This window comes from Tetranychus urticae, chromosome 3 (assembly GCF_039701765.1).
Source record: "Tetranychus urticae isolate SD_2017Ah chromosome 3, NJAU_TeUrti_SD_1.0, whole genome shotgun sequence".
Classification (NCBI taxonomy): domain Eukaryota; kingdom Metazoa; phylum Arthropoda; class Arachnida; order Trombidiformes; family Tetranychidae; genus Tetranychus; species Tetranychus urticae.
Window position 1 is genome coordinate 12,682,032 of NC_142960.1, and position 24,172 is coordinate 12,706,203.

A 24,172-nucleotide genomic window follows, 5' to 3' on the forward strand; every position below is an offset into this window, starting at 1 on the left:
TCATTATCATGATGATCAACAACAGTAACATCATCGTTAATATTTTTCGCTTCACTTCTAGTCTCGATTCCCACCACTTTTGCCTTCCTCGGTCATCGTCTTGAAAACCTTGTTTCCATTGTAAACTTGGTCATTCTAATGACAAAAATGAATGGAATCCCTTGAAACATTATCATGAAAATTTCATTTTCAAACTATTTCGTTCTTATTATGTTTACATTTATTGTTTAAAAGTAGATTCATATTAAAGCCGTTGCCTGATCCATGAATAGGGCAAAGCTGTGACAAAGTTGATCCAATAAATGAAAGGCAATTGTTTCATTCATCCATTAGTGATGGATCAAGCTGTTGGACGAAATTTACAAATAACAATTACAATTGTTTTAGGTAGGAAAGTGTATACTTTATTTTATTAATCAAACTTAATAATAGGTTTAATAGTAAATTCAAGTGCCTCAGAATACATTGTTTTGAAATGTACATGAATGTTTACTACTTTTTTTGGCGATTCCTTGTGTGTCCATAGATTGCTAATCATAGTTGAGGGCAGTTGCTGATGATTAGTATAAGAAAGTAAATGATTTGAAGTGGAATATTGCTGATGAGGAAGAGAACATTTCATCAAATTTGAGTTAGCTTTTGAGTTAATGGGAAAGTTACTTTACCATGAACAGCATTACTTTTCAATCTTTGACTGAAAATTTTTGCTACCAAACGATTTGTTTTACCATTTTGTTGTTTCATTTTCTCTTCTTTAAGCTTCTTGATCTCAGGCAGATGTGAATATAAACGTTCAGTTTGTTTTCTCATTTCTTTTTCAGTAAACATTTTTCTTGGTTTAATTACTTTCACTTTATCTGGTCCGTTATTGCCAATAATGTCGTGGTCTCTTTTGTACATGAAATCCAATTGTTCAAACCTACAATCGGTGTTTGCCTTTCTCATTTCAGATTTAATATTGATTCGATTGACTCTAGATTCAGAATTTTTCAAAACATGACTACATCTTTCACGGAAAGCTTGCTGTAATGATAAATTTGAGCTTCCTGGATACAAAACTTCAGTTTGATGATAATTTGATAGGAAATTGGTGAATTTAGTTGACGATTTATCTAATTTATGTTCATTGGCAGGAATAGTCCAGTAGACAGCTTTTTTCTGTGATTTATCCATAGTTGAAGAAGAGGCGAAATTACAGGCACTTTTATTCATTTTTCTGTTTAACTTTTGACTTGGAGCTACTAGGTTTGAAGTTTGAACTCCAATAGAATGGCAAGGTTCATCAGGATCATCCATTGTTGTTGCTTCGTATAACTTGTGAATTATCTGGTCTACTTTATCATGAATTTGATGGATTCTTTCCTTTTTTGTAGGAAAATTTACAATATTGTTTTCTCTGGTGTATTCTGATGGCTTTGTTTGAGTTGTTGCATCTGATTTTACTTTAACAGATGAATTGTAATTAACACACTGTTCTTTTTCATTTTCATTAGATGATTCACAATCTGTTAAAGGATAATTATTCCGATGAAGATTCTCTGGTTTACTGTCAACATCTGGAGCTTTCTTTGAATTGGATGGCAGTTGGCAGGCAGAGTTACAGATTCCTTCACAGTTATCACAGATTTCGATTTTATTGAGCATTTCTTTTTGCATCTTAGATTTTTTATGCAATTTTGACAAAATTTGTTCCATTTTTTGTAGTCGAAATAGTTCTCTCTGCAAATTATCAAGATAAACCTTCTGTTTTTTAATCAGGTCCTTGAATTCTCTGGCTGGATCATCATCAGCGACGGAAATTGATGAGTTGTCAGATTCTTCCGCTGACAGATTTGACTTTGTTGAAGATTCACTGTCACTTCCTTCAAGGTGCTCGAAATTATTCAAATGATTCGCAATCTCGGCTTCGCCTAAATTGTCGTGAGTTTTATGGACTATTGAATGTTCATAAAGTTCTTTCACTATTCCACTTTGCGAAGAATTGTCCTCATCACTTGGGTCACTCATATCAGATAAATTACCACTAAGAGTATCTAATGCTGAAAATAAGAAATTATGGATTATATTAGGGTATATAAAATTCATAAACAACACAAAAATAAAAAGTAAAGGTCTTACTGTCACTTTTAGAGTCAGATTCATCCAAATCTGAGGAGAGCATCGTTAGCCTTTGCCGTAATTCACGATTGATGAGAAAAGATGGAGAAGCCAAGGTTTCTGAATCACTACTCATATAATTACATTTATCCTCGTCAAGGAGAGATTTATTGCAACTCGAAATGGTCGATTGATTACTAGAAATAGGTTCAAGAGATGTTAGTTCAGATGAAATTGAAGACAGGCTTGTTAAGTCATCCAAAGACGATGAATATGTTCCAGAGGTTGATTGGTTGCTTGAGATAGAGTCTTTCATTGTTCACCTGGTTATATTTGAGATCGTATTTACCAGTAACTAAACCACAACAATCACAGAGTTACAAGAAAATGGAGTCAACTCAAAGCATAAACAAAGGGTTAATAAATACAATACTCTGAATAACAAATGATTGTTTACATTAATTTAAAGGTGAAAATATTAAATTGATTTCTTCCACTTAAAAAGGTTAGGAAAATAAAATTAATTGAGATTTATCAATTTTGCTCGAGCACAATTTGAAGCAATACATGAGTGTAGATTTTCACGACACAAGAAAATAAGTCAAAAAGACATTTGATGATGTTGTTTATATGGTGAACAGAATGATCGAAGAAAATAATGGATTCAACGAACTATTGATAGTATTAAAACATATTCATAATAATTGAGTAAAATTAATCAAACAATTGAAGGAAATAAACATAAGCACATCAATACAAGAAGTTAACGCTTTTTTTAAATGAAGAGCCATTTAAGAGCAAATAGGGAATTGGATCCAATGTTAAGTATCGGATCCAACACATGTTTTTTGTTTTCGTTTTCTTTACCGATTTGTTTTTAATGTTTTTGAGTTCGAACCGTCCGATAGCTTAAAAATGTTGAAGTTGACAGTTCGTAGTTTTAGTTCTTGTAAAAATAGTTCACCTATTTATTTAAGTAGATATTTACAGTCATCAAATAGTAACCGTTTGGTTATTGAGAAAACTCGTGCATGTTCAACTTCATCATCTAATAAACCTAGTCAACAACAGTCTAATCAAATTCCGAAGGAGTTTATGCCTGAAGAGGTTATTGAAAAAGTTCAATCTGTCCGCTCTTTGGATGTTACCAGTAAAGTTCCTCTACGCCCGGTTCAAGACTTAGGAATCAAATCCGAAGTATTACGAGTTCAGAAAAACGGTTCGTTTATTAAAAGATTGTTTATTGGAAAATTTGACTCTGATTTTTTAGCATATCCTGAAATATTGAAGACTCGCAAGGAATATGATGAAATTCAAAAACAATGTGCTATGATCGAAACACATTGGCAAAGTTTCTCTAATGACACTGCCTCTCTTCATAAATTACAATTTGATAAACTATGGAAAATGACGGCTACTGAAATGATGACTGTTTTTGAATCGATTGGACATGCTTCTGCTATTCGATTTAGAGATTGTTTTACCTCCAATGTAGTTAACCACGAAACTGAAAGTCCTAAACCTGATGCCAAAGGTTACATGTGTGTTAAAAAGGATCATCCTGTTTTGGACATGAAGAGTGTTCATAATCTATTTAACCTTCTTAATCATAATTGCCTTGGTTTGGGTGCGGTTGAATGGGGAGACAGCGATGAAATTAGGGATCGAGTTTTGCAAGACCTTCGTTCAAATCCATCTCTGAAAATAGGCTTTGCTTGGACAGAGCGAGAATTACCTTTTGGAGCAGGCAGTTTTGCTGATTGGGATACAGTTGCGTCGCGATCTACTGACAAGTCATTCTGGACTGTTTCTGGTTCAAAAAATCGCATTTTGAAAGACAATTATGATTATTATGTTATTTTCGCCAAAACTCAGGATTACACTGAAGAAGAAAAACCTCAATGGATGTTAGCTGGACATTCTGTTGCTCCTCCAGGTATTGTAGGATTTTTGGTACCTGCTAAGATGATCGGCAGAATAGAAGACGAAGAACTCATCAATGGTTTAGTTTATCAAAAAATCACTTTCGACAATTTAGTTTTACAAAGTCAGCATCATCTTCTTGTTGAACCATCACCTTTGGGGATAAGATCTCTTAATATCCGTGGACTTGGTCTACTTGGGACTTCCGCAACAATTTTAGGATTGATGAAATCATTATTAAACGATTGTTATCGTTATCTTCTCAAACAGCGAACTCCTTTGTTGGATTGTCAAACAGTCGAGAGACTCCTTTGTAACATAACTAACAAAATCTATTCCTTAGAATCTTGTTTATACATGACATCTCAAGCTTACGACGCATTCGACAATATCAATGCTGATCCAGAACAAAATTTGGAAGCTTCAGTTTGTAAAATTTTGGCAATTGAGATGGCACACGAAATAATTGAATCAATACAATCAATTTATGGTTCTCAAATGTTGATTACATCGCCTTTGCATGATTTTATCAACCTTTTAGACTCTTACTTGGATAATTCAGTTGCACACAGAGTCAACGTTGGAATGAGTGGTATGTGGTTTGCTGGCTACTACAAAAATGACCGAATTCGTAAAAGGAGGCTGGCACCATTCTTCCCTATGTACCGAGTTTATGAATTAATGAATGAGTATAAACTTGGCAAAGAAAAACCCAAATTAATTTATGATCTAAGGGGCCATGTTCATCCTTCACTTGGAGAGGAAGCTGACAAATTGGAGACATTATCACTAAAATTCGGACTTGGCGTTGAATGGGTCCTTAAACGTTGGGCTAAAGTAAGTATTCTTTTAACCAATGTCTGTTAACCATTCAACTTATTTTATTAATACGAAATTTTCAATTTTTATGATAAACAGGAAACAGTACGACGACAAAATGATTTGGAAAGAATCGCTGAGATGGTTGTCGACATTTACACCATGACGGGCACACTTTCCAGGGCTTCAAAGGCTTATTGTGATGCTTGTAAAAATTGTGATATGGATCGTTTTATTGCTATTAGTATCATCAATCGATTGTATGAAAAAGGAATGCTCTGTTTTGAAGAGCTAAACCACTCTCAGCTTGATACTGATGAATATAGGAATCACCATATCCACAGGAAAAATATTGAATACGGTGGATATTTTGCACAATCTTCACTACACAGGATACATTATTAGTACATTTATAATTTTCTGAATCACTGTATTGAGTACATTTTTGTCATATAGCGTTTAATAAACTGAGAAACCGCCATTTGTTGGTTAGTTGATTAAAAGATAAAGATCAGTAGATGATTTCAAAGTCATTGAGATAAGAAAGTCAAAGAAAATGAGTTTATCTAAACTTATCTTTTCACATATTGACTCAATTCATTCGGGAATAAGACAAAAGTTGTAAACAATCCGGCAGATTACATTACATGATCTAGAAACTCTCTAATAGTCGCGAACAGAGGCCACTCACAAGCTTGTCAGTCGATCCAGGCTTAAACATGAACCTAGAAGGAAAGGGATAAATTTTGCTTATATCTAGTGTTTAATAAAATTCATTAAATTAAATTCTAGTAGCAACATAGTTCTTAACCCAGTTTCGTTTCTTTAATCAATTTTTGTTGAAGCAGACATTGATAATTGTTTTTAAATGAAAATTATTGCGTATTAAAAACATAAAGAGGCAAATGTTTATCATTCGGTCAAACTAGAGAGTCTTAAGTTTGCATACGTTAAGACTTGGGTTGACTGGGCAACAACCCAAACCCTTTCTGGAAAAGTTTCCATTGACATGCGCTAAACATTTGCTTGTTTTGAATTTTGTTGCTCGTCTTATAAATTTCATCATTTTAGTGTTTGCCGCCATTTTACTTGCTTGTGTTTGATTGTTTGTCTAATTTATGTGAAAATGTCTTTCAACGAAAGTTCAACCGATGAAAATTCAATCATGATGGAAACTTCATTGTGGGATGATGTTCCTTCCATTGTTTCTGATATGACCCCACCAAGGCATGAATCAACACCAACTATTTCTCGTCGATCAAGATGCATCAAAAAGAAGCCAAAAAAAGTTACCAATAGGAAACCCCTTAAACCGGTCAACCTTTGGGATAAAGCTTTGAAGAAAAATAAGGATCTGGCAAAGTTTATTGAGTTTCACAATGAACAAATGGAAAAGATCTGCAATTTTGAATTGTCCATCCGATCTGAGCCCGATATCACCAGAGAGTACTCGTTTCAGTGATTTTCAACTGTCAACATTTCATCAGATTCTCCTTTCCCCATTATTTTTCTTTCCAGTCTTTATTGTTAAAAACATGTTACCAATTCAAAAAAATTTTTCCAACTATTTTTGCAATTTTTCTATATAAATATCAATAAATATTCTGAGATTTCAATAAAATAAATTATTTTTAAAATGTCGTCATCTATTTCGCGCTTTCAATTTGGCGCTCCTTTTGCCAGTCACATGGTGATAATAATTTTGAAAAACAGAAAAACATGTGTCTTGTGAAAACATTGTGATCTTTAAGTTATTATAGTTAAACATTGTTCAGCTCTAATTTTTGAATACATCTTTTAACATCTTTAATTTCCCCTGCTCTTAACCGAGCATTGATATTTCATGATAGCAGTTCACCTTTCTAGAAGTTTCTAGAGAGTTCTTATTAATATTATCAGAGTTTCTCTGTACATCGTTTTACAAGTTGACTGACCAATTTTCATTCCTTTATTTAGCCGTTCATAATGGGAAAACAAGTAGATGATGATATGTCTCTAACAACTGCTGTTGAGGATAATGAGAGTACCTGGGAATCATTGGGTGTGGATGAAAATATAATTCAAGCGCTCAAAGAACATGGTCTCGATGAACCGACAGATATTCAAAAAGGGATCCTCAAGTCAGCTTTAACAGGTACTTATGATGTGCTGGGCGCTGCTCCTACTGGTAGTGGAAAAACACTTGCCTTCGGTATTCCTTTAATACAAAAGATTCAAGAAAGAAAAGAGCGTTTTGGTAATAGCAAATTAAGAGGTCTGGTTATTACACCAACTAGAGAGCTGGCTCAACAGATCAAAACTCATCTTGATAGAGCAGCTAAGTATACCACAGTGAAGATTGCTGTTGTATTTGGTGGTTTATCAACGCAACGACAGGAAAGAATTCTTTCTAAAGGCCAGCCTGATATACTTGTTGCAACACCTGGAAGACTTTGGGAGATAATTGATGAAATGGACATTCCTCATGTTTCTCATAAATCGATTGCTCATATTCGTTTTTTAGTTATTGATGAAGCTGATCGTATGACTGAAAAAGGATACTTTTCAGAGTTGACCAACGTTCTTAACCTGATCAAGGAACGAGGAGCTAAAATCAGTCGACAGGTGTTTCTTCTCTCTGCCACATTAACATTTATTCATAAAGGACCTAAACTGATCAAAAATATGAAACAACCTAACCTTCGTCAAAAGTTACGGCATCTTAATCGAATAATAGGAATGAAGAATGAGAAGATCATCGTCGATTTAACTGCAGGTGGTGTGGGAACTCCTAGTCGTGAGCAATTGTCAATTTTCAAAATCGAATGTTTAAAAGATGAAAAAGATCTTTATTTATATTACTTTCTATTGGCGAATCCTGGTAGATCGATTATTTTTTGTAATAGTAAAGATTGTTTACGTCGACTTCAGAACCTATTAACTCTCCTTCAGATTAAACCCATTCCTTTGCATGCAGCTATGGAGCAAAAACGACGACTTTCTAATTTAGAAAGATTCAGTACTAATCCACAAAGTGTTTTACTCGCTAGTGATGTTGCTGCTCGTGGATTAGATATATCATACGTTGACCATGTTATCCATTATCAAGTACCGAGAACTGCAGAATTGTATATTCATCGTAGTGGTCGTACTGCCCGAATGTCCAATAAAGGAATATCTCTTCTTCTTTGTGAACCCAAAGAAAGTTATATGTATAACAAATTATGCGTCGCCATCAATGACTCTAAGGATTTGGATACTTTTCCTGTGGACGAAGTAAAGCTCAACAAATTACGAGAACGTGTAGGAGTTGCCAAACAATTAGATGTTCTGACTCATAGGCAAAAGAAAACAAAATCAAGTGATGATTTTTTCCGTGAAATGGCAAAAAAGTGTGAAATTGATCTTGAAGATCGTGATGATCTATTTTTGAAGGACGAAAATGCACCAAAAGAGGGGAAAAAGATAAAAAATTTACAGAACCAATTGAAACATTTACTGAAAAGGCAAATTTTTTAGTCGGGATTTTTAAAGCCAAATAGATTGCGCTCAATTGTATTTTGAAGTTATTTAAGACCTTACAGAAATGACTTTGTGAATCTATTTAAACTGACTACTGTTTTGGAAATGTGTAAATAAAAACGTTTTTTTGTAAAACAAGCGATTTCATGTTCATTTGAAATGGTACCTTTGTATAAGTCGTAGCTAAAGTCAAAACATTGACTAAAATGGACATGCTTACACAGATAAATCTTTGGAAACATTTCGTTGAGACAAATTCAATTTTTTCAATCATCAGATGACTCCTACTCTTTGTAAATACTAATAGCTTAACTCTTCAAACGATAGCAAAGTAAATTAAAAGCTTTCTTCATAAAGTCTCTCGAGATTCTTGTCATTGACATGATGGACTGAACAACAACAAAAAATCCTATTGATATAAAGTGCATTGGCAACCAAAACAATCAACATCTCGACGTTAATCCAACTCTCTGTCTATTTGATTGGTTAAATCATCGATCAAGATGCAATTGAAGAGAGTAAATCCAGCTTTTGTTTATATCGATCTCTACATCTGATTAACTGAAACCAGTGAGTTATCAGGTGATGCTTCAACCCAAATGTAACAGAATCAAGATATTTTTCTGACTTGCTGTGAACAAAGAAGGAAATTAAGATGAACGATTAAAACCATAATAACTTAGTTAACCAAAATCTCGATTGACCAATCTGAAGTATCAAGCTAAAGTCAAGGAGCCCCAAGAACAGCCTTTCAAGGAAAATAATCTGGATCAAATTAATCACTAAATAACCATTGATCAAAAGCACAACACATGTATTGTTAGAGTGCCTTTTGGATGTCAAATAAACAATTAAAGACTTGTTAAAGACACCAAACAAATGTCAAATCCATTTAATAGCTTGAAAAGTCAAGTTGACCAATAATTTTATATCCTAATGGTTATAGATGAGTTTATTGATGACAAATAAAAGTTACAATGTAATGACATTTCAGAGAAAATTGTTTCTAGATATTTCAAGTCAGGCCTACAAAATGCTAGAAAAACCCATGAAAAAAGTGTGAAAAAAATGTTCAAGTGAATTGAAAGAAATTGTGTGAATCAAATAGAGATTAGATGATGATGTTGATATAATCTTATTTTACCATTAAAGAGTTGATTGGTGAGAGAAAGCGCAGTTAATATGAAACAATTGAAATCCATCATCACCATCAACGAAGATGAAAGATCAATAGATGAACAGAATCATCTTGTATAACTTCAGCTATATTTATATCCTGGTAGCTGTAATTTTACCAATCACAGTAATGTTTATGATACAAGCCAAAAGCATCTATTTTTTCACTCCTAAGCCATTAAATCATCCATTTGATTGTTAATTTTAAAAATCAAGAAAATTTGCTGTTCTGTTGATTTCTCATTATCATAGGAAACCATTTTTCTTGAGCTTCTTCCTGCCTTTCCTTCATCAACCCATAAATCACCAAATAAATGTTCAATCAAGTAATTCCAGTTCTTTGAGCTGCTAATCATCTCAGTTATTTATTAATATTATTATGACAGTATCAATGATACAATTACGCTCGGCGTGTTCAAAACAAAGGCCAAATATGATGAGAAGCAAAAATAATGGCAACAAAACAGTGTAATTTGGATTACAGATTAATATATCGTTGTATTTATAAAACTAATCGATTGATTAAATTAAATGTGATCCAAATTAAAGGCAATTATTGTTCAACAGTCAAGGAGCTTTGAGCATTACAAAAAACTAAATTGTGCAAAGCAAATAATAACATATTTTGGTTCGTATAACAGTTTTGGTACAATTGAAATTACATAAAATTTGACTAGATAATAAGCTTTTTATAATGAAATATCAATTATAATTTAATGTATAAATTAATGTGATCCAGTTGATTAGATGCACAAGATGATTTGAAATACAAAAAAAAGAGCCAATCCATTGTGCTTGCAATGCGATCAGGTTTAATGGTTAGGTTAAAGTTGGGTTGATGTTATAAAGTGAGGCTCTGATTTGGATCGATTGTAATTAATTTGGCCAGATTGGTAATCATTATTAAGGTTATTGTTGGGAGAATCATCGACATTGAGACAGATTTGGGTTGATAATTTGTTTGAAGCCAGCGAATGCTCTTTATCCAATGGATTATTAATTAACTTATTGTCATTGTTTCCAGTCTCACTTTCATTCAATGGATTGTTATCAAATTTAATTGCAAACAGAAAATTATCACTATAACGTCTTTTACTGAATCTAGAGTCATTTAGAGTGATTCCTTGGGTTTCACCAGATCCTTCAGTACAGTCAGACTGAATGAGATGGGGAATGAATGAAGATGCAACAGAGTTGGGTGATAAACCCAATGAAGTAACATTGGGTTGTTGTAAATGGGTTGAAACTGTAATTGATGGTAAACAGTTGTTAACTTGTGGGACATTTGAGGTTAAATTTGAACCATTAATGAGCAGAGACTCGGCTTTTGATTCAATCTTCATCTCATCCGACCTTTTCCCTGGATCAGTCTTGTCAAGCTTTTCCGTTGGTTTATCAGGCAAACAACCAGAAACTGGTGGACTTGACTCACTGTGACCAGAATCAGTTGATAAATGACTAACTTGACCACAAATAAACATAACTAAACGATGTCTATATTTAGCCATGTGAGTTAATGATTTAACCTTAGAGGGATCATCATTTTCATTTTTTCGTGTCAATTGTTGACTTTGATTGGTGCTTTGCTGTGAATTGTTTGCTTGTCCATGCAGGTTATTATGATTGTGATGTTGATCTCCAGAAACAATCCTGTCAGAATCTTCAAGCTCCTCATGAGATGAAATGCAGAGCATTAAACGCAATATATTTGTAAATCCAAGACGAAACCTTGTTGACATTAACACGTAAATTAATGGATTGATTGATGAATTGAGGAAAGCAAATAAGTTAATACATAACATGGTAAAAAAGTAGTTATGTTTGGTCATAAAATTAACCTCTTGGTATTGGGTTACAATTGAAACCAGAAAATAAGGTGTCCAAGATATGGTGAAAGCAAAAACCACAACCAGAATCATTTTGGCAACCTAAATAATAGTGAACAAACAAAAAGGTAAACACAATTAGTTTAGTTACAATCTTTTAAGCCATTTGCAATTGATATGGACAATTTAAACAACTTCAACTTGTATCACATTTTACAATTGATACAATTTTCATGCCTATTCAAATGGTTTTGGGTGGATTTGAACCCATAAAGGGTTGTAAATACTTTATTGTTCAAATGTCATCGAAAGCTAATCTTGAAGTAATCTCAACTATTCAGATTGATTGATTGAATCCAACTTTTAGGTGAATTGGTTATACGCTTAATAATTTAGTTCACCATATTATGTGAACTTATCCAAATTTAAGGAAAGTGATAGTTGATTGATTAGGTTGAAATTTTCATGGTCAATACAGAAAAATATTGAACCAATTTAGGAATCAATTAGCAGGTAAATTTGGTTCAAATTGTCTAGCAATGATTATAAGGTTAGATCAGACAAATGATTCTGTAAAATGAAAAAAAAGATTGAAAGTAATGTTAAAGGTTCTGGTTAAAAAGTCTAGAGTCTAGTCAATAGACAGGGGAAATATCAAAATGGATTTCTGGTAAAAATAGTAAATCAAAACATTTATTATCAAAATTAAAATCATTTGAAATCATTTGAAATCTTGTTTTGATGAAAACCTTTAAAATGATCAAGAGTCGAGTGATAAATTAGTTGAAATGATTAAAGATTTGTGTATCCAAACTGGATCTAAATTGAGTCTATTTATGTCTTTTTTTCTGGTAACATCTGATGGCAAAAAGCTGGTTTGATTCCCAGGTAAACCTTAATCATTATCTGATCAACCGAGGAGGTAAAAAGTTCCAATGGCAGGTTGAGGATCAAAGTAAACGATTGATAGACATGCTAGACTTTAAATTATCTCTGATGCTTTTTGTTAAATCTATTAAAACCAGTTTAAATCTGTAAAATGAAAAATTGATCAATTTAAAATGAAATTTTTCTAGATCATTTAAGTTAATCAGATAGGGATAATTTTTCTTACTCAGAGAACTAAAATTCTGACAGTTTTCCTCTGTAATGTCTATAGTCTAAGGTTTGCCTCCAGTTACTGGGTGACTTGATAATTTCATGTTGAATTAATAAAAATCAAGATAACCATCGAGATACAATTGAAAAATAGACTAAACTGACATCAGGTTTATGGGGCTGTAAAAAGGCAGCTTTAAACTCCAACTTAAATCTAATTCATCTGATTATTATTAAGATAATCAAGATAAACTAAGACAAATATGATCAAGCGACAATTGAGACACCAAAGGTAGAAGAATACATTTCCAAGCTTTGATAAATATCAAAATAATGAAATGAAACCCAATACAAGGAGAACCAGAAAAGCAATAAATCACAAGATTTGAAACAATCTAACCAGTTTCCTATGGCAGGTCAAACAAATGGGTAATTCAAAGCCAACTGTAACTGTTTAACCAGTTAATGACATTTAACCAGAATGGTAATCAAATATGAATAATGGTGAGTTTCCATAAGGATTTAAATGTAATTACAAGTGAACCCAAACCAATGCAATGTTTAGTATTGAATAAAATGTTGACTTTGTTTAATCCATTCTTGGTAATAACTATTAATGTGAATTACCTTGCGTCGGTTAACTTCTTGACGACGGAGTAAACCTTCACGTTGAAGTATCGTTTGCTTGATCAAACACCTTGCAATCTGGAAACATGTCCATCCAATAAACAGCAATGGTATTAAGTAAAAAAAGATGAATAAACAGGTATAATATTTGGCTCTAAAGGCAGGTGAAAAATTGACAAAACAGGTTAACCTTTCTATGGTTCCTAAAGGTGAGGTTAACCTGTTTGGATAAGCTTTTGATGGCATTAAAAATGGACCGGCAGCAACCAACGGAATGTACCAAACTCCATGAAGTATCTTGATGGTCCGTGATTTAGATTGATGAACACGAGATCGCAACGGATGAACAACAGCAAAATATCTGCAAAGAACAATTAATTCAATTTCAGTTGATTACTTCAAGAATTAGCAAAACCATGATAAAAACCAAGCTTCAAATGTTGAATGAACCGATCGATCCAAGTCTAAATATAACAATATTTGGAACCATTGAGATGTCAATGTTGAATAGCAAATGAAAATGACTTGAAAAATGATGGAAAAATGACTTTTTCTTGTAATTTAAATTTTCTTTGGTCGCACTTGGCGAAGATTTGAAATGTCGATATCAATGATCTTTCATGAACTTTTTACGTCAAATAACTAAATTAGTATTCATTGTTTTGGATTAGATTTTATCATAAATCTATTTGAGTATGAAATACATTTGTGAAAATTGTACTTTTGTTGGTTAAGATTATGCTTTTCCAAGTCTTGGAAAAATTGTTTGATAAAAAAGTGATTCAGGAATAATTCATGATCACCAACGGCAATCAATTTATTGATTAATTCTGCATGATAGACTTGAACATTGTTCACATCAATATGGTCAAACCAGGGAAATTGCAAGAAAAGCAAATCTTAAGACAACAAAATGTTTATTAATTTTCGATCATTTCGCCCATCAAACATCATTGCAAGATAATTCATCATATTTTTGGAAACAATTGATACATCTGAAGGAACAGCTTGTCAGACTGAAATTGAAACACTTTATGGATACTTTTTGGTAAACTTTTCACATTAGGTTTCAATGGATTTTCAATTCAACTCGAAAATGATGTGAACAGACGAGAAAATCAATCAAGGATTCCATGATTAATTGTTCAACTTGTTCAGAATAATGAAGCGAACATAAAGCGATTGTTACTTTTTCAGATGATTGAAAACTAGACTATTTTAATTGCATTTCAGTGTAAAATTGAATGTTTACAGAAACGTTTCTTAATCGGAAAATTAGATTTTTTAATCAACTTTTGTCAAGAATTATTTCGAGTCTAAAGAGTTATTGTTACGAGTAAATGGGAATACATTCTATCCATTCTTAGTTTGTTTTTGTTACATTTTCACGAGTTTGACTGACATTTGTGTTTTGAGTTCTCAATTTTTCATTACATTTCAAGTTAAGGAGTTGATGCAAAATCGACTTTCGAGTCAAGTGTTGGTTCGGTTCAAAGAACCATAAAAAGGAAGTCCATTTCTAGTGAATATTTTCAGTCTTTTTAATAAAATCGTGTTCAAACTTCAAACTTTATTGCTTTTCCACACCAATTTTGTATATTTTCATCAAACTAATTTCTTAAGACCAAGTCATATCAAAAGACTAATGTGTTACAATAAAAGACCATTCATACAAAAATAGTTGTTGTATTATTATATTGTAAGTGCTATCATCCTGGAAATGTCAAGACTCAGAGTTTCAAGATAATCCTCAAAAATCAAGATAACTTTCGATAAATTTTTAAAATCGATTTTTCGTTTTCAATATTTTACTGGCAAAATAAAGTCCAGCTCTTCATCCATTATCAGTCGACTTTTTATCCAAAGAAGGTTACTTGAGTCATGACTGGTGAATAGATGGATTTATTTGATGTGTTATTGAATGACAATTTACAAGTTGATTAAAAATCCATCGGAATTAAAAGTAAATTTATGTCACTTGTTTGACTGAAATTGAAAGGCCATAAGATAAATTGAGTTTGGGTCTCATAAGTTGAATTGTAAGAATGGTTAACAATAATTGTAATGGCAACATTAATAGTAAATTACAATTTGTTGGACAAAATGAGATGGAATTGAAAAAAGTGCAATTATTTATAGTTACTGTTATTATTGTAAATGATTGAAACTAATAATATAATATGAATTGAATATCATTAAAGATGGTAATCAGTAAATTGAGTTACAGCTCTAATGAAAAAATAGAAACATTCATAAAGGTTATTAACAATAAACTTTGATTGTCCAATTGATTAACAGTGTTTCATTTAATAGTTAACAGTTGACATTCGCGATTATGAGAAGGCAATTATAATTATTTACAGTTTAACCATTATGACAACGTTCACAGTGATCATTGTTAATTAACCTTAATCTCATGTTGGCAGGCAACAATTAATCTAACAATCTTTCAATTTAGTCCAAGGTGAAGGTTGAAAGTTGATCAAAAAAAGATTGAAATCTAAATTGTAAATTGCCGTTAATAAGCCAAACCAAATGATTAGCTCTACAAAGGGTAAAAGATGCAATCAATTTGGTTTGTCATCATTAAAGTAATCACAAAATGGTAAAATATTGACTGTGAAAAGGCCTTTTTTTGGGTTAAAAACGAAACCCATTTTCTTGATCAAAACCCTTCCAACCGTAAATTATCACTTTAATCACAATAACTTTACTTTTGTTAACAATTGTAATCATCTTGAAAGTTAATTCACTAAACAGTGTTTCAATGATAGCCATTAATCATCGGTAAATCACAAGTGAAATGGTTAACACTTACAGCAACAAAAGACGATTGTTTACTCGCAATAAAACAAACCAGAATTTGAACCCAATTTTGACCAGATATAATGTCTTAAGCCTTTGTCTAATCACCAGAATTTAGCCGGAAATTCATCTCAAATTTCATTCAACTAAATAATGAAATCAACGATAAATTCAATGAAATGTTGATAATAAAAAAAGGATCGCCTACACATTGAGCGATGTTTTGAATAAAATACAAGCTCTGCTTTATTATAATCTAATATGTAACATCAAATGTTGTATACATTTTGAATTTATTATTTTTTTATTACATTTACTGAGCAATTGAAATCAACTCTTGAAACATTAGGCCGAGATGAATAGATGAAAGATTACAATGAAAAATGTCTTCTCTGCCATTAAAACTGTTTAAAAATAGTCTTGAAATAACTCAAGCCTTTTTATTGGATTCAGGGAAATGTTATTAATCACTATTTACCGGTGATTATTGGTAAAATGGGTTAAACTGGCAACAAGGTTAAAGAGTTGAAATGTTAATTATGGTAATTTAATATGTAATGTAACATTTTAACTAAAAAATTGTAATTGAATATCGTTCAACATTTTGTCCTTCCTTTGAGATGTTATTTTTCAAGTCAGCAATAGTTGTTACAATAAGGCTTTTTTTTGTGTTCAGGATTAATGACAATTCAATTGATTTTCAACACTCATGTTTGTTCAGCAGAAAATAAATTGACGTAAATATTTCATGTGAAAATTGGTAAATTATTGTAAATGATTGCATCTAGATTGAAGTTTGATTGAAATTGAAAGTTAAGCAAGTTGTCATGTTAGATGCTAATAGCTGTGTAACGAGTGTACAAGGAAACGTTGATCAACATCTGAATGAATCAGTCAATTGTATTATAATAGTAAATCTATCATGTTTTTTTAAATCATGATAGTAAATATTCAAAAAGGAAGTCAAAACATTTCAAATACAAACATAATCACATTACCAGAATTAATTTGAACCTTTCACGTTTTCAATCATTTCAGGTTAAACATGTTGCTAGTTTAAACAAAACCAATCGATGGATTCAATGACGTTATAAGTTTGAAACATTTCAAGTAATTTTTGGAGATTCAAGATGAAATTGTTTTTTGTTTATTTCATGAACTTTTCCAGTCAAGATGTAAGATGAACTCAACCTCTCAATGTAAAATGTTATTGTTGAACAACTCCAATTCAAGTCTTCATCGTTTCTCTTCGTAATTAATTCTTGGTTTGTATAAGACATATTCATGATAAATTAAGTTTACTATTAAAACTAAATTAACTGTTTCGGGTAATCATCTTTCCCTCTGGTGTTTCCTCTCTTCTCAAAGTATATCTTTATTGCTGAGTTCTGTGCGATCTCTTATTCCCGGTGAAACACTTACACCATTGATGTATCGAGATATTTAATATTGGGTTAAAGTGTATCTTAAATGAACAGCAAATGTTATTAAAGTATAATTTTGTCAGTAAAGGTTAGACAAATGTGAAGGATTGACAAATGGTTGAGACCCTTAAGGCAGACAAACAGGTGAAGCTATTTAATAACATCTTACACGAGCTTTCAAATTAATTTTTAAACAGTATCAATAGTTTGAGGATGGCAATGTTGAAGATGAATGATGACAATTCAATCGTTACATGTTATTCAATCACAATCACTTGAAAAAGTACAATCTTAAAATTGTAAAAATAAATAAAGAAAAGGTTAATAACTGTTGAATCTAATATTAACATAGAGATATAATAACATAGAGAGCAATAAGTAGGCAAAGGTAAACATAATATTTATTATCATTGTTAGCATTAGCTAATAGCAATATTTTCACCTGTCATTAAAGATGATTTAATTTGGCTCCAAGATAATTTATGTTTAATAAAAACAAGATTTGTCGGATCAAATAGGATGACAATTTTGACGATACTTTAATCAAATACTTTTTCATCTTCAAAGTCTCAGCTAGCTCGGACGAAAGCCTCTAAGAGCTGACATAATCTACGGCAGTTGAATCAAAGCTGATACAACCTAAACTAACTGACTGGCATCAAAAAATCCAAATAAATCGAGACCTAATTTAGTTGTTTGGATTCGATACTCTTCAGCTCGAGGATCGACTCAACCTGCAGTTGCTGAACTGGGACCAATCAAAACGTATTAGAGTCACTTTAAAATCGAAGTTCATTTTGAGGGATTTCATGCGCGAAGTACCTAGGAATCAAGAATAAGCTCAAGAAAATTACTCTGAATATTTTGAACGCTTCATGTCAGGAGAAGCTTATGAGCTTAGGGTAGCTCAAGAAATTAAAATGAAGTTAATGATCGCAAACAATCGAGTTATAACACAAAGAACTTTTTGTAACATAATTTTTAACCACAGGTTATTTGCCCACAAAAATGGGTTCAACTGCATTACAGCATTTCTCGGCGAGTTACCTCGAGTTTTCAAAAGATTTATTCAAAGCCCTTCCTCTTCCTCAACACAATTAAGGAAGTAAAACAATCCATGAACAGTAAAAGTCAAGGAGCACAATTAGTTTGAATTCATTTTTCAATTTATTAAAATTTTTACCCAAAAACAATTGCTATTCAAGTTCTCGGTTTTCAGTGTTCAATTTGATACATTGTAACTCGACTAAACTCACCAGGAAATGCTGAATGACACAAAATCTGAAAAAACCATGTTTCTTCTTGTAACAACACGAGCAGCTACTCCTACTGAAGTCAATAATTTTCAATACTGAATTCAGTTCAATTTGAATGAAAATAAATGAATACAGAGAAATGAATATTAATTTCAATGGTTTTTCATATTTCAACTTACAACCATTTCCGCGTGTTCATAGATGCACGCGGTATATTAGAGTATATTTAATATCTAATTAACCAAATTGTAATCGTTTCTGGTGACAAATATTAAGTGCACATTAGTTAAGTATCACAATTCATATAATGTTAAATGAAAGGAATCAATTTGCAGTTTAATTAATACTTGTTTAATTAATTCCAGTGTAAAACATCCTGTAATTAGATTCTCCCTGTTGTATGTTGAACCAAAAAACCTGAAAGCCTCAAAAGTAAATATGATTAACCTTTGCAATTTAATCACTTCAACCTTTACTTTTACAGTTTTTTTAATTATTAACATAAACTGAGTCAGGTTTATCATTTTACCTTTCAACATTAAACCATTTGGATAATCAAATATTTAAGCATTTAATCATTTTTTATGTGACTTTTGGATTTAGGTTTTCACAAAAGTCTTAGGCGTTTATGGAGGCTGCAGTCAAAAGCAATAACTCGAGTTGATTGCTACGAAGACGGTTATTAACCTCAACTGGTCAGTTACAAGTCATTGGATTGTCAATAGGATTTGTTGAATAACAACCTGTATTTGACCAATTAACAATGTGATAAAGGTAAATCAACTGTCAATGTTTTTTAATGCAGGTTTCAGGCTCTCACTGTGGGTAAACATTTGGATAATGTTGAGTTGTAATTTTGATAATTATCCATAACTTGCAGATATTATCCATTCCTTATTGCCATCCTTTGATGGCCTTTTTGATGATAAACAGGTTGACTGATTTGACAACAGTTTAATGAAAGAGTTGATGTTATTGACTGTCAATACTGATCACAGGCTTACCCAATGTTGGACTTGTGCTGCTTTTATTGCAGTCACCAGCAACCATTGTAATCATTTAATCAAACCAAGTAAACACAAGGATATATTAACATCTACTCATGTACTTGATTAGGTTTCATTGCTGTACTTTAATCAATTTTGTCAATTACCTTAATCTTTGATCATGTAACATCTATTTAAGTCTTGACTGATTGAAAGGAGTGAGAAATATTGATAAAGATATTCACTGATTGGGTTAAAAACTTGGATTATGAATGTTAATCAGATCCTTGATCATATTGTGATCCCGAGATGACAATGTTACAGCCTTTTATTTATTTTCAAATTGCTTGATTAATCTTATTTCATTATTGTACTTGTTGAGGTTTACTGTACTTCAATTGAATATGTTCATGGTGAAACAATTTACTGTCAATCAAGATGATTAACAATTACAATAATGTTTCAAATGAAACCCAAAATTGTAAGCAATATTGAAATGATATTTCTGGTAACTGTCATTTATTGTTTACTTTTGTACCATTGTAAGATTAGTCAACAATATTGTTGACAATAATAATCTGGTTTTTTTGGGTGAAAACTGTTCAACAATTGCAAAACTAAGCAAAATGTTTCATAGTTGATTTAGAGTTGATGTTGAGTTGAAGTTTTTTTGACAGTCAGATTAATTCGCTTTTCAATGTTTCATATTTTTCTCACAGACTAATCTACATGATAAAAGGACTGTGAAAACCCAAGTCTAATAAATCGTCGTGCAAATGAGCCTGTAATAAATAGCATGGAAAAACTGGCCAAAATGAAAGCTTTTCTTTGGTAATAGAACGAAATGAGCTTGATCTCAGAACATGGTGTTTCCATCATGATGAATATGAGTTTAAAACGATGTCATTATAAGTTCTGTATTTGTCGATTTAAGGCCTTAAGCTTGTTTTCAGTCTTTATTTACTTTACTTTGAAAGTAAATGATAAAAAATGATTGTTTCATTTTAAATGAACAAAGTTACAATGTTTCTTGAAGTTCGTCTCAGCAGAGAACTCAGATCTACTCAGATGTTCAATGATTGATAGGACATCTTCTAATGAATTTCAACGGAATTAATTGTCTTTTAACATCATATTTTTTCTCGATTTTAAATGCACTCTCATTATGAAGTTTGCATGAATGGTTTTCAATTTCTGAAATAATGTTTTCCAAATAATATTTTTCCTCCTTTTTAGTTATTTTGCGACCAGAATCTTTGTCATTTTTGAGAAATAATATTTTTTTGTTTCTGAAAAACTCATTCTTGAAATATTGAGGCTCAACGTTTTCCGGCCAATGACCAAAATCAAGAGAACTGTTGATAAATTGAAAAAAATGTTGACGAATAAGAAGTTTCAGTTTGGTCACAACTGCACAGAAACGGAAAATGTTATTTCTCATAATAAGTGAATTTCATGTAAAAATCTGTTTCCTTAATTGAACAAAAGGCTATCGAAGTTGCAACTTTAAACTCGATTTTCTCGAAAACTGATGATCGGAGAAATTTTTGATGGCACTAATGGACTCAACTTTAGGCTCCTACAAACCCACAAAGTCTTGACTCGAAAAATTATGGTTAAATTGATTCTCGTTCACTCAAACACGATCCTTTGATGACGACGGATCAGTTTTCAGCCCAAATTTAACCTAATAGCCATCATTTACATGATTTATAAAGTAACTTAAAATGTTATTGGAATGGACAGTTTGGAGCAATCAACTGACGGAATCAATTCATTTTTAACATAAATTTGATTGGACCAAATTAACAAAGGTAATGGCCAGGAATTATTGTTGGACCAACAATGATAATGACGGTTAAAGTTGATGATTAGCAAAAAGTTAATAATAAGATGAGATAATGATAGGTGATAAAGTGAAAAACCTTCCCAGTGATAATAAACTGTTTCATATATCATTATCATTTGGATGCAATTCATTCACAGTTGAGTAAATTTATTCTTGGAAATAATGATTATCAGATAATTCCTAAAGAGTATAAATTTCTCACAATATTAACTTTTCATCATAATGAAGTCAAAAGATGAAGGTTAACCCAAATCTGTAAATGGCTTTGTAACCAGATTCAAGCATCTTCAACACTGTCGATGAACTGAATCAAAGTCAAACCTTTTAATCAATCAATTAAATCTGGTTAAATTCACCTGTTATCCAATTAATTTGTATCAATATTAATTGATATGAAAAAAAGTTGCATTTAAATAACGAGAAAATCAAATCAAATCTAGAATCTAAATTTTTTTTACACTCCAATATTAACAATTTATTTACTAATTTCATCTTAATTATCCTGTTCAAATGTATCCAGAATCATGTAAGTGAAGATAATTTTTTTTGTCCTGGCAACGAAAGAAATTCTGAGAAAATCTTAGCAGAACTTTGATTCCATTTTTCAGACTTTTCTGACTTTTTTGCCTTCAACTCACGTTGAATGATAAATGTATTTGTCAGGCAAAAGAAATGATAAGAATCGCAAAGGTTACCTTAATCAGAAGGATAATTACAAAATATTTAATTGTCAAGTTGTTTATCCAAGTGACAACTTGATAAATCAACTGTTTCCAGACAGAGACTGAAAGGTTATCATATTAACATTGAGTGAAATGAAGATCAAGTACAATGGTTACAAAACAATGTTGATGAAGATTGTTACTTTAGATTTGATTGAAACATCAGAAGAGGATTGGGATTGAATAAACGTTATAAGACTATTATATAACTGAGTTCAATTTCAAGTGGTTATCATCGATACTTGAGATGTTCATTGTGAATCTTGTCAATATAAATATTAAATCATGAAATTCAACAGAGACTTTATTTTTACAATTTTAATGGCGTCATTGGTGAAACCAGAAAATGGATGCTCCACTCCCGGTCAAAGGGGTAGTTTAATTAAACTGGTTAGAGGCAAAATTCATCAAAAATGTCGATTAATGATCATTTTTAAAAATTTTAGCCCAAAGCTCATGATAATGATTCTCTAGTTTACCTTGAAAATTCATCAATAAATTATCTCGAAAAAATGCTCATATCATTATGTAATGTTGACTCTAACACAAGACGAGTTTGGACTGAAACTGGAACTATTCTTACAATGGCAATTTACTTTGATTATTTTTCATTTTTCAACTCAATGTTGTCCAACCAATTTAAGGATAATCATTTCACAGAAACATCAGTTTGCAAACCATTTTAGCATCAAATTGTGTATCTTGAGAACGATATTCATTTCTGGAAAATATGAACCTGAGAAAATAATATTTCATGTATAAATATTAACAATGTATGAATACTAACGTTTTTCACTGAAAGTTATGGGATGAAAATCATGGAAAGAAACCTTTTGAGATTTCTTATATTTTCCAGGTTAATGGTTTCAATGAAAAATACCAGATGAAACAAAAATTCATGTTCAATCAACAGTTGTCATATAAGTTTGGGATGATTTATGCTTCATCAGGTTCACAGTTTAACGTAAAAATGGCACTTTTGATATAAGCTGTTGCTCAGCTTGTGCTATAAAACTGGGCAACTGTATAACACCTCGTAAATCATTGATTGACATAAAACACAATTTTTCTAGCAATAAAGGAAGATCGGTCATTTGGTGATGAAAAGCTCAGCTTTTTCCATGAAAAATATTCTGAATTTCTTGGTTTTCATACTTTTAAAAAGAAACATTTGGACGTATTGGTTGACTTACCTTTCAAAACAAATGGCTACCAATGTTAAAACACTTGTAAAGACGATTACGGTTTGAAGATAATTTAAAGCTGTACAAAGATTATCATTAAGAATCGACCAAGAGGCTGGAACAGTTAATTCAATTAGTTTGATTGGGGCGACAAAAAATCCAATTAAAAAATCACAAAAAGCTAAATTAACAATATAATAATTGACAACTGTTTGCATTTTACGGTTACAAATAACCGTACAAGCAACAATAATGTTACCCAAGATTGAGAAAAGGATAACCATTGAATAAAGCAAGATGAAGATTAAACAAACACCATTAACCTGGGTTAAATCAACATATTCAAAGTTACCAGATTCATTTGGACTCTCTTCACCCAAATCACCATTAAAATCACTGAACAAGGTTTCATTAATAGATTCTGAAGATAAAAGTTGACTACAATTAACAGTTGATAAAGATGATTCACTAAATGGCAAGTCACTTTTGTTTACCACTTTAGTAGCTGCAATGGTACCAAGGATGGCGACACTGTTAACCCTCAAGTCCAGAGAGGGACAATTAAATCCATGATTGAGTTGATTATTTGAGTTAATTGTTGAGCTTAAATTATCAATCATTTAGAGTTGATTAAACACTGAACCAATTGAGAGCAAAAAAACCGCCGACTTTGACTTCAATTTCCTTGTATTCCCTCAACTTTGAACTACTTTGAATTGAACATTTAAGAGAAGATTTTGTTTTGACAAAATTTCAACGCATTGATGATCAAGTTGATCATTGAATCAAACAATGTTGTGTTAATATTATTTAACCCTATTATTAGCCATTAAACTTGACAGGGAGTCAAAACTGAGTTTACTGAATTGAGTCGTCGTT

The 24,172-nt window shown here is 31.7% G+C and overlaps 4 protein-coding genes across 5 annotated transcripts; 2 read left to right on the top strand and 2 right to left on the bottom strand.

Annotated features, from left to right (window-relative positions):
- Positions 1–378: 378 nt before the first annotated feature.
- Positions 379–2,922, bottom strand: LOC107359930 (uncharacterized). The gene is made up of 2 exons (XM_015926527.3): positions 2,119–2,922; positions 379–2,039 (listed from the first exon to the last, which is right to left on the bottom strand). Exons 1-2 carry the CDS (start codon positions 2,411–2,413, stop codon positions 622–624), a joined length of 1,713 nt encoding a protein of 570 aa, XP_015782013.2. The 5' UTR covers positions 2,414–2,922; the 3' UTR covers positions 379–621.
- A 64-nt stretch (positions 2,923–2,986) lies between these two features.
- On the top strand, positions 2,987–5,348 carry LOC107359929 (complex I assembly factor ACAD9, mitochondrial). The gene is made up of 2 exons (XM_015926526.3): positions 2,987–4,857; positions 4,939–5,348. Exons 1-2 carry the CDS (start codon positions 3,013–3,015, stop codon positions 5,242–5,244), a joined length of 2,151 nt encoding a protein of 716 aa, XP_015782012.2. The 5' UTR covers positions 2,987–3,012; the 3' UTR covers positions 5,245–5,348.
- A 1,237-nt stretch (positions 5,349–6,585) lies between these two features.
- LOC107360062 (ATP-dependent RNA helicase DDX24) lies at positions 6,586–8,475 on the top strand. The gene has a single exon (XM_015926684.3). It carries the CDS (start codon positions 6,805–6,807, stop codon positions 8,335–8,337), a length of 1,533 nt encoding a protein of 510 aa, XP_015782170.2. The 5' UTR covers positions 6,586–6,804; the 3' UTR covers positions 8,338–8,475.
- A 1,371-nt stretch (positions 8,476–9,846) lies between these two features.
- On the bottom strand, positions 9,847–24,081 carry LOC107360082 (uncharacterized). 2 transcript variants are annotated; one of them, XM_025160305.2, is made up of 4 exons: positions 23,303–23,778; positions 22,693–22,845; positions 13,068–13,428; positions 9,847–11,444 (listed from the first exon to the last, which is right to left on the bottom strand). In XM_025160305.2, the coding sequence occupies exons 2-4, from the start codon at positions 22,719–22,721 to the stop codon at positions 10,341–10,343; spliced, it is 1,494 nt and encodes a 497-aa protein (XP_025016073.2). In that variant the 5' UTR covers positions 22,722–22,845; positions 23,303–23,778; the 3' UTR covers positions 9,847–10,340. The 2 variants fall into 2 exon arrangements, with proteins under 2 accessions (XP_025016073.2, XP_015782189.2); XM_015926703.3 differs by lacking the exon at positions 22,693–22,845 and having other exon boundaries at positions 23,303–24,081.
- Between the last annotated feature and the right edge of the window lie 91 nt (positions 24,082–24,172).

Bases quoted from the DNA above. Each gene is read 5' to 3' on its own strand.
- LOC107360082 (XM_015926703.3), bottom strand. From the start codon at position 23,913: ATGATTGATAATTTAAGCTCAACAATTAACTCAAATAATCAACTCAAT. The intron at 13,429-23,302 runs GTAAGTCAACCA...TGTTCTTTGCAG, and splicing joins GTAGCCATTTGTTTTGAAAG to ATATTTTGCTGTTGTTCATC. The intron at 11,445-13,067 runs GTAATTCACATT...ACTATTATTTAG, and splicing joins AAGAAGTTAACCGACGCAAG to GTTGCCAAAATGATTCTGGT.
- LOC107360062 (XM_015926684.3), top strand. From the start codon at position 6,805: ATGGGAAAACAAGTAGATGATGATATGTCTCTAACAACTGCTGTTGAG.
- LOC107359929 (XM_015926526.3), top strand. From the start codon at position 3,013: ATGTTGAAGTTGACAGTTCGTAGTTTTAGTTCTTGTAAAAATAGTTCA. The intron at 4,858-4,938 runs GTAAGTATTCTT...TATGATAAACAG, and splicing joins TCCTTAAACGTTGGGCTAAA to GAAACAGTACGACGACAAAA.
- LOC107359930 (XM_015926527.3), bottom strand. From the start codon at position 2,413: ATGAAAGACTCTATCTCAAGCAACCAATCAACCTCTGGAACATATTCA. The intron at 2,040-2,118 runs GTAAGACCTTTA...TCTTATTTTCAG, and splicing joins ATCTGACTCTAAAAGTGACA to CATTAGATACTCTTAGTGGT.